A 12160-nucleotide genomic window follows, 5' to 3' on the forward strand; every position below is an offset into this window, starting at 1 on the left:
GGAATAGGGGCAATGTGGAAAATGGTTAAAAAGGATCAATATGGACCGCATGAGATTTTACACTTTTAGTTAAAAAACAGTTTCAGGTTTTTTTTTTTTTTGTTTTTTTTTTTTTCTGGGAACTTTCATTCACAATCTAAATGGCTAAGTTTCTCCAAAATTTTCACATTGAATATGAGACACCTATGTAATAACAGAAAGTGGGCCATTGGGAGATGATTAGTTAGGTTCTTAGAGGAGAGCACTCAGAAATGGGATTACTGTCCTTCTTAAAGAGCCTCCAGCAAAGTTTCTTTGACCTTCTTCCATGTGAGAATACAGACACAAGATTCATGTATGAGCTGTCTGTAGATATGGAATCTGAATAAGTCTTGATAAACTTCCCCATCTCTGGAACTGTGAGAGAAAGTTTCTGTTACGAGCACTCTAATTTATGGCATTTTGATACAGAGGTCCAAGCAGACAAGATAACATTTATCATTAAAAAAAGAAACAAGAAATTTTACTCATCAGTATAGGGTACTGTTTAATCAAAAATAAGGTGGTACATGCTCACCTAGGTGGGTTTGGGGGTTCCATAACCACCTGTCATCTAAATTAACATGCACTTAGTGCCAGGTCTGTATTGTTCATCCTGAAATGTAACAGTCTCTTAATCATAGCTTTTCAAAGTAAGATCTCCCAATTACTTGAGTCAAATCTATCAGCTTACTCACTATAAAAGCATATTTCTGCCAGGAGTGATGGCACATGCCTGTAGTCCCAGCACTTGGGGGGCAGAGACAGGCAGATATCTGTGAGTTCAAGGCTTGCCTGGTCTACCTAGTGAGTTCCAGGCCAGCTGGGGCTATAGGGAGACCCTGTTTCAAACACACACACACACACACACACACACACACACACACACACACAAAGCAACTTTCTGACCTTGTGGCAGACTTACTGAATAAGAGTGTGAGGGACTGAGACTTCCAGGGAAGATGGTGGGTTAGAAGCTGTGTCCAAGTGTTGGCAAATGAATATAGCTAAGAGAAAGGGAGGAGCTAATGTTCCTCCGGGATCAACTCCTTGACTTGCTGAGCAGCACTTGCTGCACGTGCCAGTGCATTTCTTCCATGACTGAACTTATGTTCCTGCTGCTGCTCTCATAGCTACGATGGCTGTGGCTGCCATAGAAATCCTATTAATCAGCCTTAAATATCTCTGCCAGAGAACCGCCTGCAGTAGTAGTGTCGTGTCATTACTGCCATGGGGCACCCAACCACCTCAGCCACCCAACTGAACAGCATTGATTGTTTCTGCCGGTGGATGACTTGTAGGACTGGCACAGGGAGTTTCAGCATGAGAACTGGGTTGGTAAAAGCAAACGAGAGCAGACTGAAACAGAGTAAGTACCAGAGAGTGAGTGCTAGGTGTGTGTTGGGAGTTTCCACTTCCCTTCAGAGCCTGAATTATAGACGGTCTCGCACATGAAAAGTGCCCCCCCAATTCACTAGGGGCAGGATTTCAACCTGTGAGGGATGGGTACAATGGCTGGGAATTTTGGCACAAAGTAGACTACACTCAGAAATCCGCAACAGATACAGCAGAAAAGAACCCCTATACCATACGTCAGTCAGGGTTTCAATTATACCATTCACAATGAGTTATTATGTATATATATTTTAGAAGAAGCATTTCATTACAGCTTTAACATACTCAATAACAGTTTCCAGAGCAAAGATACATATCTTTCAAAAGTTGCTATAAAAGAGTGTCTGATATTGTTCTCATTGGTTAATGACTGATTTTTATACTTTAGGACATAGTACTGACCTTCTGGTGGTTTTATGAATGCTTCCTAAAACAGAACAAAGACTCAAAGGTCCCTTGAGAAATGAATACCAGTGTTATCTGGTAGAGCATCCGTTTGCAATGGTCCTGCCCTCAAGGCCCCAGCAATGCATTTTTTGGTAAATGATGCTTGAATCCTTGCTCTTAATATCTGTTTTTGTACACATACTTGCACAAGGAATTTCTCCTCCACAGCCTTGGTATACATAAGCCCGTGTGCTGGTGGTCACTTAGGCTGTAACTGGAATCTACCACTGTTGTAACAGTTAGATGTAACATGGGGAAACCTATAAATTTGGGGATTTCTGTAACTTGGGGCCCAGTCCTTCAGAGCATTAGCTCTGGGTTCACTGGTGTAAACAAAGTGACTTTCCCCACCCTCTGAGTAAAAGCTTGGTTTCTGCACTGCCTGATTTCCATAACAAAAAAACTTAAAGAGGGGAATTATTTGTTTTGCTTCATTGTTTTTGAAGGCTTCATGCAGTGTGGCAGGGAAGGTGTGGTGGAGCAGAACAGTTCACATCATGATGGTCAATGAAACAGAGAAAAGGGGCCTGTGGTCCTCAACTGGCTTTCTCTGTTCTACCTCCGTATTCTATCTGGGTCTATAACCCATGGATGGTGTTGCCTGCATTCAGACTGGGTCTTTTGCTACCAGTTAATTCAGTCTGAAACCCCCCCTCACAAAATACTCCCAGACATAATCAACATCTTAGGTGATTCTAAATCCAGTCAAATGTACAGCTGAAGATTAACTATTGAAGTAGGAGAATAGGAAGTATGTGGCGGAAGAAAGACCAGAGATTAATTTATGGAAGAAGGCAGTGACTGTGGCAGATTAGAAACCTTCCTGGCTGCTGGATGATCTAGGAAATGCATGATATGTAAATGCCCCATAGAAACCCACAAAGACCCCAACTTTCACCTTTGAACTGGAGCAGTATTCTAGCTCTGGCACAATTCCAGTTTGTTTGTTTCTCTCTTCCAATAAATCATCTCCTTTCCTGTAACTATCCACGTATCTCTGTATGTCATTGTTAAGAGACACAAGAATCTGGAAACTCCAGTGGCTCTCTGAAAAGTTCGAGCTCTGTCTGTAGCAGTTAGTTCAGTCGGACTGAAATGGAAAGTACAAGTTGCTTCTGAAGTTTTCTCTCTCCCTTAAAAAGGGTAGAGAGGCAGGTGATCTCTGTGAGTTGAGGATTGATGAACTGACATAAGAACCTCTATTTCGATTTTGCATAGTTTATATGACATTTGTGAGGTGGTGACTTACAAAAACATGGATTCTTATAAGCTTTTCATTTTCCATATTTGAAATGCATGCACCATCCATTTCCCACCCCTGGCCTCTCTAGGTGTTTGCTGGTGCTCAGTATGGAGGGGGCTCCACCCCTTTTTCCCTGTGTGCTCCCACCGAGGGGCCCCAAGACGGCAGGGCATCTTCCTAGCCCACCTCTTGCTGTGCTCTATTCCAAAAATGCCTACCACCCCATTCACAGCTGTGTTGGAAAGTCCACACCCCAAAAAAAGTCAGGTGGATTGCCAACAGCCACACAAAATGGCAAGTGAATGGCCTCGAGGTTTTCCTGGCTTATATCTCCATAGCCCCGCCCCTTAATGGGCCTGACTCCTTCCACAAAGCATGGGAAGGAGGTGGGACCATGGCTTATCAAAGAAACTTTCGGGTCACACCCTATTTCAAAAAGACAAAAAAAGGGGGGGCACCAAATGTATTGCTTCCTTCTAGAGCACTTAGAAAGGTTGGGTAGATACCAGTGGTACTATGATCATAGCCGAGAAAAATCAGATTCAATCGTCTTTCCTTTCCTTGCCTGGACTGTAAACTGGGGGTGGGGCTGGACCCTCCACTGTTCTGTGGGAATGTTAGCTAAATTTATGTGGGGACAAAGAAGTGCGTGCATTCGCATCCGCTGCTAAGCAGATACTAAAGATGAAGAAGCAACTGCCGTTGATGATCGCCTTTAACCTGTGAGATGTACAGATCTCACAGAGACTCATGTCCTGATGGTGAACAGGCCAAGTTCTCACAGAGCTACCTCCACCTCAGGCAGGAGGCAGTCATATAATCAGCCAAGGTGGCAACAGCCACGTGAGTAGCCAAGATGGTGAAAGTCACTGGACCAGCCAAGGTGGAAACGATCACATGACTAATCAAGATGGCAATGCCCACATGGTTCTTTCAGACCCCCGAATGCTACTAGGTCCCTTGAGGATCACCATACTGCCAGACTTTTCTGCACTGATGGCATTGATTCATATGCCCAGATCTTCCTCTACCCAGTTAATTCTTTGTCCCTGTCACCTTTCCAGACGCCTGCCAGGATCACAGAAACAGCAGACCTATACCTACACAGGACTCTAACGTGCACTATTGCAGACTTTTTCTATGCTCAACTCACAGCCAAGATTTCTCCGGAGTCCTATCCATACCAGGAGGCTCCTTAGGTGGAAGAGGAGGGAAGAATGTGAGGCAAATGTCAACTCCACCTGCTCAGGTGCTAATGCCTACGGCCTTTGAATGTGGATCCTGCTTGGTGCCTTCAAGCTTACTTAAATTTTTTGCTTTAATCTGAATTTTTTTTTCTATATGACCAATCCTTGCTAGAGACTAGGATATGAAGTTTGGAGCCCAGTTTCAATGATACAAAAGAAACTGTGGAACATTAGCAAAGGCACAGACTCAGGGGACAAGAGAATTGTCTTTTCCTCCTATGTGAAGACTCAGTGCCCCTCTATGGGAAACAAAGGATGCAAATCGGGCTAGAATAATAGATTGTTTCCCCTCCCAGGACTCCTAGTTAACTGTTAATATAAGCAGATTTTATTTCTGTCTTATTATATCTAACTACTCTAAAAATTTTAAAAATTAATGCATTTATTCTTTTTATGTGTATGAGTGTTTGTGTTTTATAAATACACCCGTGTCATACAATGCCTGCTGAGGCCAGGAGACAGTGTCAGATACCCTGGATCTGGAGGTACAGTCAGCTGTTAACTACCATATGGGTGCTGGGAATCGAACCCAGGTCCTCTGTACGAGCAGCCAGTGCTCTTAACACTAAGCCATCTCTCCAGGTCCTGTATCTACTCTTGACTCTCTCCTGTTCACTTATTAGTAGACAGCTCTATCTCTGTGGGCATGGAGATAATTCCCCAGGTAAAAAGAGTTCCCTTGAATATTAGTTTCGAAGAAACCCATTCTCTTGTTTAGTGTGGATGGCGATGTAAAACCAGAGAGTCAAAGTCATTCATATAAAGAAATCTCTCTTTCTCTGAGCTTGACAACCCACTAGTTCAGGGTTTGTCTTTTTATCTCTTCATTTTTAGTTTAATTTTTGGTTGATTATTTTTTTATAGCCTCTTGGCAAGGGCTTGATCCAAGAATAAGTCCAGAAGTGCTTGGGATGCAAACTAGTTTCTGTTCTTTGACTATGTGTAGTCATGGCCAAGGATTGAAGGAACTTTGCTCTTGGAAACATAAAGACCAGAAGGAGATGAGACTATGGAAATAGCTTCCTCACATGGCCTGTAGTTAAGAGACTCATGGCTACCATCAGAACCAGCGCAGCTGAGCATGCAGGGAGCAAGGGAGAAAGGATCAACTTTGCTTCCAACCCACAGATCTCTTTCCAGTCTGGGCAGACTCTGAATCTGGTAAGATTGTGAAAAGAGTGAACCTGGATGGTGCATTCCTAGGGTTGGAAGTATTGCCGTATTGGACCAGACAGTCAGGGAGGAAGCATGGATTTGAGTATAAGGGATAAAAATAAAAATAACAAGAAGAAAGGGTAGATGGGAAAGTCTGCGCATCCTCGTACTCATCTCTGTGAACTCGAACACATAGCTCAGCTTTATTCATGGGGTCAATGATGAGAACACAAGATGAACCTGTCATTTCTTCAGAAAGCTAGGGTTTGCCATTCTATTTCACTCCTTAGTTATGAGATGTGATTTATCTTTAAGACTTTTCGTAGATACACCCAAATGTTTTTTGCTTGTGTGCGGAATCCATCAACTTCACTATCTTCCTTGTGTATTGAAGAAGTATATAGAGTGTTATGTTTCTAGTTTAATATTTTGCTTACAGAGCTGGGGTGGATCGAAGACATGGCTTCCTTTCTCCTATTTCAGAAGAATTATCAGCAAATATAAAGTGCCACCGCAGGTAGGAGATCACAGCACATCCTTGGGTTTGCGGTCAGATGATGGCACAGGAGAGGGGCCATGCAGCAGAAGGACTTCGTAGAAACAGTATTTTCTATCTGGGCTGCTTCTCTACCCAGTGTGTAATGAGGACAGGGAAGGAGCAGCCTCATCTTGAGTTTTCCAACCTCTGTGCCTCCAGAGCAGCTTCCGGAAGTGAAGGGTTGGTGGAGTTGGACTGAACTCTCTGCAGCAAGGAGATGCAGAGTCTAAGTTGGAGAGACTAAAACATATGAACACAAATGAGATTCTGTACCCTCATTTGAGTCAGAAATATCTGACAGGAGCCAAAAATCCATTGAGAGTTTAAAAGTTAATTTCATAGGATATCTTACTGAAGATTAGTTCCAAATCGGGATTTCCTTAGAAATGTTTGCTGTGGGAGTCCTACAGTGTTGAAGGGCAGAGAAGCTTTTCTGGGTGAGTGCTGGCTCTGTAGACCTTTTTAAAAAAGTACTTTTTTTATTGTATGCATATGAGTGTATTGCATGCTTTTGTGTACATGCACCTCTGTCCTGCAATGCCTGTGGAGGTCAGAAGAGGGCATTGGATCCCCTGGAACTGGAGTTACAGATGGTTGTTAGCTGCCATGTGGGTGCTGGGAATCAAGCAAACCAAGCACAGATCCTCTGCAAGAGCAGCCAGTGCTCTTAACCACTGAACCATCGCTCCAGACCAGATTCGGAAGATCTTAATTCTGTTAACACCTACACCCTAGCCTTCCTCAATAATTCACAGTCTTCTGAGTGTCTAGGAATTTGACTTAAGACTTGCTGTTATTCTCGAGAAAGCTAAGTAAACACTGCTTAGAGAAAACATATAACCCCTCTGTCTACAGGTGTGCTCCCCTGCAGCCCTCCTGTGAGCCTGGGTTTGTGCTCAGCTCCCCCTGCAGTTTCCCGCACTGTGTCACTCACAGCGCAGTAGTACAGGGCCGAGTCTGACGGCTGCAGTGAGGACTTGTGCAGGTGGAAGGAGTTACTGCTCTTGACAAGCATGGCCTGAAACCCTCGGTTCTCCGTCCTCTTGTTTTCAGTTGCCGTCTTCAGGAGCAGCTGAGGGGCTTTGTTGAGATCTTGGATGTACCAGAAAACCACGGGAGCTGAATCAGTGGTCTGGTAGGTGCAGTTCAGCATTACAGATGCCCTCTCTCTGAGAGTAACTGGACCTTCTGTCTGGGTCACAGAATCTCCATTGCTCTTCTCTAGAAAAAATAAAATTGCTTTGTTAAAAGGGTTAGAAAGCTGAAGGTTGTTATGACTTTAAAAATGAATTGTCGTTAGACTTTAGGATAAAATGTGACTTACTGAAGAGTAAGAATATCACAAGCCCCAAGCAAGTAACAGAAAACATGTTGCTAGAAGGAGCTGATTCTTGCTTCTTTCAATACACCAAATCTTGCAGTGCTAAGCTCCAGAAAGACTGTGTAGTAAGCAGTCACTCATAGGCAAGAATGTTTTGTATAACAACCATCCTTCTTGTGGCTACAAAGACAATAGGCGTGTTCAACTGAGATCATAATGCAAATGAAGCCACAGCTAGAATTTTGTGTTCTCTGGTGATTTCCATGCATGATCTACCAAAGGTTTGTTTAATGCTGTTTTAAAGTCTACAGCAGATGTTGTTATGAAGAAGTCATGTCCAAGACCTGCAATGCGTGACTATTTCCAATACTGTATGACTAATAATTCTGTAATAGTCCACAGTGCATGCTGTATTAAAAGATAAGAGCCTTTTCAACAAGATGAGTAGGGTACTTTCTACCAGTGACACTGAAATGGCCTCTGTAGAGGACAAATTTGAATGATACCTAGAAGTTGATTCTTGAGCCCTGTTATTTAACTAAGAAGTCACTTTCATCATGAGTAATTAAAAATGGTCTATCACTCGTATCTTTTTTTGATAAATATCCCATTTATTATTTTTATTTTATGTGTATGAGTGTATTGCCTGCATGTGTATAAGTGCACCCATGTCATTCAATGCCCACAAAGGTCAGAATAGTGTGTTGGATCCCCTGGAACTGGAGTTACCATGGTTGTTAGCCACCATGTGGGTGCTGGAAATTGAACCTGGGTCCTCTGCAACAGCAGTCAGAGCTCTTAACCACTGAACCATCTCTCCAGCCCCCTCACTGTATCTTTTGGAAACAGAATTTCAGGACGTTTTACATGGTTCAACTATTAAGGATCCAATACAGAAAAATCATGGTTTCAAAGGTAGAAAAAAGTCTGTAGTCCTGATCTCAGGTTTGGGTACAGACAGCAGGTGCCTGGGGCACACCGTGCTTCTGCTGCACAGAAGTATGTGGCCGAGTCCCCAGGGTGGGCCCCTGTGATGTGCAGGGAGAGATGTTTTTCCTTCTTATTCAGTAGGACAGAGAGTCTTGGGTCTTCTTTTTTGTCCACATTTGAAACAATTTTTATAAGGAACTGGAGACCTGCCCCAGGCTCCTGCTTGTACCAGTAGAAGTAAGATGAGGTGCTGTCTGTGTAGCTGCAGTTGATGACAGAGCTGTCTCCCTCCCGGACACTCAGGAAAGCAGGACTCTGCTCCACCTGCTCTCCTCTGCTCACACCTGTGTGAAAGGAACATCAGGAAGAGCATCAGGCATCAGTCTCCAAACTTTGCTTTTTTCTTACAGTAGTTCAGGCAATCTGGAGAAGGTCAGTCTGCTCTTCAGACTTAATAGTAAACACCACTAACAAACTTGTTTCCCAAAAGCTCTCAACTCACAGTCCAGCTTTAGCCACAAGCACAGGAACAAAGGTCCCGTCAGCGTCTTCATTGTGCCCCTTGAGACTGTGGCCTCCAGCCAGGCAAGATGTGTGTTATCAGGTTACCTCCTCTTTCCTCCCCAGCATAGCTGGTTCCTAAACTATCTGTACAGAGCACTGTTTCTGTCTGCAGCCTGCTCCTAGAGAAGTCAACCAGAAGTCCCTTCTAAGTTCTGCAGCTGCGGAGATGCTCTGCCATCTTGTGGCCAGATCCTGCTCAACCAGCTGCTCAAACTCTTACCTTGCACAGGGACTTGCTTCAATTCCTTTATTCAATATTTGTCCTTAGACTATAGAATCCAGGGTTTAGAACTGGTTGGATTTTATCTTTCTGTAGCACACAGTTCCACATATTTACTATAACGTCAGAGTAAGTATTTCTGGGTCATTCCTGACAGCTGTGTCCATCGTGCAGGGTAGTTAGTGCTAAGCAGGATTAGAAAGCGTTGAGACCTGCCCTCCAGTAACAGGTTTCAGTGATCCACCTGCCTCCCTCACATCCCATCATACTCAGGAGACAATGCCTGGCTTAGACATTAGCCCCCACCACTGAACACCCCAATTGGGGTGTTTCTGGAGCCAGTGAGAACCTGCCAGGAAAACAGGCTCAAAACTAATGGTGATCAGAACCAGGTTCTTATACATTATACAAAGGGAATTCCCTAAAGTGACTCCAGTACTTTTGAGTACTGACCCTTAATCACAAAAAGGACAGGCATGTCCTGGTGCATAACACTTGGTTCCTTCAGTACCCACTCACCTTCGGAAGGTAGCTTTGTTCACAATTGTACTCTCAACATCTCACTCATTTCTAGGCAGACAATCCAAGCTTAAAAACCCAGGAATAGAATTTCAGAATTAAAATGTGCCATAGATCAAGCGGCCTTAGCAGTTATAGAACAGCCCACCAAGAGCTGTGGAGTGATATTCTTCTCAGCAACATTTGAAACTGTCTCTAAGATAGATCACATTATTCACCATAATCTAAGCTTTTTCAAATACAAAGGAATTTAAATGATGTCTCATGTCTTATCTGATTATGGTAGAATAAACTTCGAAATTAATAGCAAGAGAAACTACAGACATCATCTAATTACACTGAGATAGAAATAAATTGCCAGTGATACATTTGAGGTACAAACATGTAAGAAATTTTAAATTTCTGGGGCTGGAGAGGGCACTGTCTGCTGTTGCAGAGGACTGGGGTTCAAATCCTGCTACCCACATAGCAGCTAGCAACCATCTTGCCACTAACAACCTTCTGTAACTGCAGTTCTAGGGACTCCAGCACCCTCTTCTGTTCTCCCTGGGCATTGCATGACATGGATGCACTTATATACATGCAGGCATAATACTCATACACATGAAATTAAGATGAATAACAACTTAGAATCAGTCTCCTGTCCTTATGCTTCGGACCTGTCCTTCTGAGGAAGCTTGAGAGTACCTGACTCAGCCTCCAGCCTCCGGAGGGGTGAGTAGCCCAAACCTTGTGGCACCTGTCCCCTGCTTTGGGGAGATCTCTAATCCCTCACACTGCTCTGAGGCTCAGGCTTCCCTGCTGTCTCTAATGAGCAGGCACATCCTCTTCCCATTCTCTCTCCTTGAGCCTTGAACCTATGCCCCTGAGGCATTCTGAGCATCCCTGATTTGGCCTCCAGGCAGTGTGGTAGTCCAAATCCTGCATTCATTATTCTGCTTTGGGATCATGTCTCATCCCTCCCACTCTGCCTGTCAGACATCTGCATCCCACCCTGGACCAGTCAGACCTCATCCACTGCAGCTTGTTTCCCTTGCATCCTGACCAGCTCCATTCCCTCTCCCAGTGCTGTCCCCTTCCAACCTTGGGTCCAGGCCCCCTCCTGCTCATCCCACCTTAGATTTCTGGAGTAGCCTCCTAGCCCAGACCCATCCACTGCAGACCTGATCCCTTGCACCCAGACTAACTGCATTCTCCAGCTTCAGGACTCGCAATTACTGTGCCTAGACAGACTCTCCCCACACTGATCCCACCCCACCTTAGCTCTATGATCCATGTCTGAAGCAATTGTAAGAGGAACATTTATAATTATAAATGTTTTTACTAGAAAAATCAGGGATTAGAGATATGGCTCAGGGGTTAAGAGAACTGCTCTCTGCTGTTGCAGAGGACCTAGGTTCAGGTCCCAGCAATGAAGAGGTCTCCAGTTCCAGGGGACCTGACACCCTCTTCTGGGCTTCACAGGCATTGTATGTGGAGGGACAGGCCAAGGCAGAGCTTCCTGTTTTGAGTCTGAAGACCTAAGTTCTGCCAGGAGACCTGGAGAAAGCTGACACACCGAAGAACCAATGAGAGAGAAACATCTCAGACTCGGGGACCAATGGGAGGACCGGGAGGGGTATAAAGGTTGCTCCCTTGTATGCAATAAAGGAGAGCTCTGCTTGCAAGACATTGAGCCTCCTGGTGTCTGTGTCCTTGACTCTGTGCCTGTGTCGTTGCCTGCCCCCGCGGTGGAAGAGAGGACCGGCCTAACAGCAACAATTGCATGCTCAGATGAATTTGTACACACACAAGCAAAACATTCATCTAGGAAATAAATAAATAAATAAATAAATAAATAAATAAATAAATGAAAATAAGAAACATCTCATAAACAACCTAGCGATAGTGATGCCCTTTAAGGTTCTGCCAGAACAGAGCAGAACAACAGTGGACTGAAAGCAGTAACAATGAAAAGTAAAGAAATGGAAACTATGAGAACAAAACGAAGAATCAATGAAAGAAAGAGGTTCTGTCAGAGGATTCACAAGATGGCACACAGCATGTAAACAGATTTGGAGGCAGAAACCACAAGATCATCTCAACAGAAGCGAGAAAGACCTTTGACAAAGTTCCTCATCCCTTCATGATAAAAGTCATGAAGAAACTAGAGACAGGACAGAAGTATATGAACAAACTGTACCCAATATTTTACTAAATGAAGTCAGGAAGGAGTCAAAGCCGGAAACATACCAGTCTTAGTCAGTAGAGATCTCAGTTTACCCCACAAGGCAAGAGAAAGAAACAAAAACCATAGAGACAGGACAGAAAGACATCAAATTACCACTAGTCAAAAATGACATGACTTACTCTTCACAGGCGCTAAAGACTCCACGAGAAATCTCTTATACTCGTAAACATTTTCAGCAAAGTAGTAGGTTACAAAACCAGCAAATAATATTAGTAGCTCTTTTATACATTCACATGAACATGCTGAGAAAGAAATAAGGAAATCAGTTCCATTCACAAGTTTAAAATATGTAAATCAAGAATGAATTTAACCAAAAGGGTGAATAACTTCTAT

The 12160-nt window shown here is 43.7% G+C and overlaps 1 protein-coding gene and 1 gene segment (V, D, J or C); both read right to left on the reverse strand.

Annotated features, from left to right (window-relative positions):
* Positions 1-7641, reverse strand: part of LOC115071501 — an 11771-nt gene extending 4130 nt beyond the window's left edge. Inside the window, exons 1-2 of the mRNA XM_029566846.1 lie at positions 7368-7641; positions 6966-7264 (exon numbers count right to left, since the gene is read on the reverse strand). Coding sequence (XP_029422706.1) covers positions 6966-7264; positions 7368-7413 — 345 coding nt within the window. The 5' untranslated portion in view covers positions 7414-7641. The remainder of the gene's footprint in view (positions 1-6965; positions 7265-7367) is intronic.
* Positions 7642-8273: 632 nt separating this feature from the next.
* Positions 8274-9062, reverse strand: LOC115071502. The segment is given in 2 exon segments: positions 8274-8638; positions 8797-9062. Coding segments are annotated over 2 exon segments (417 nt in total).
* Between the last annotated feature and the right edge of the window lie 3098 nt (positions 9063-12160).

Source organism: Nannospalax galili, unplaced genomic scaffold, assembly GCF_000622305.1.
Source record: "Nannospalax galili isolate Female #2095 unplaced genomic scaffold, S.galili_v1.0 scaffold1119, whole genome shotgun sequence".
Taxonomy (NCBI): Eukaryota; Metazoa; Chordata; class Mammalia; order Rodentia; family Spalacidae; genus Nannospalax; species Nannospalax galili.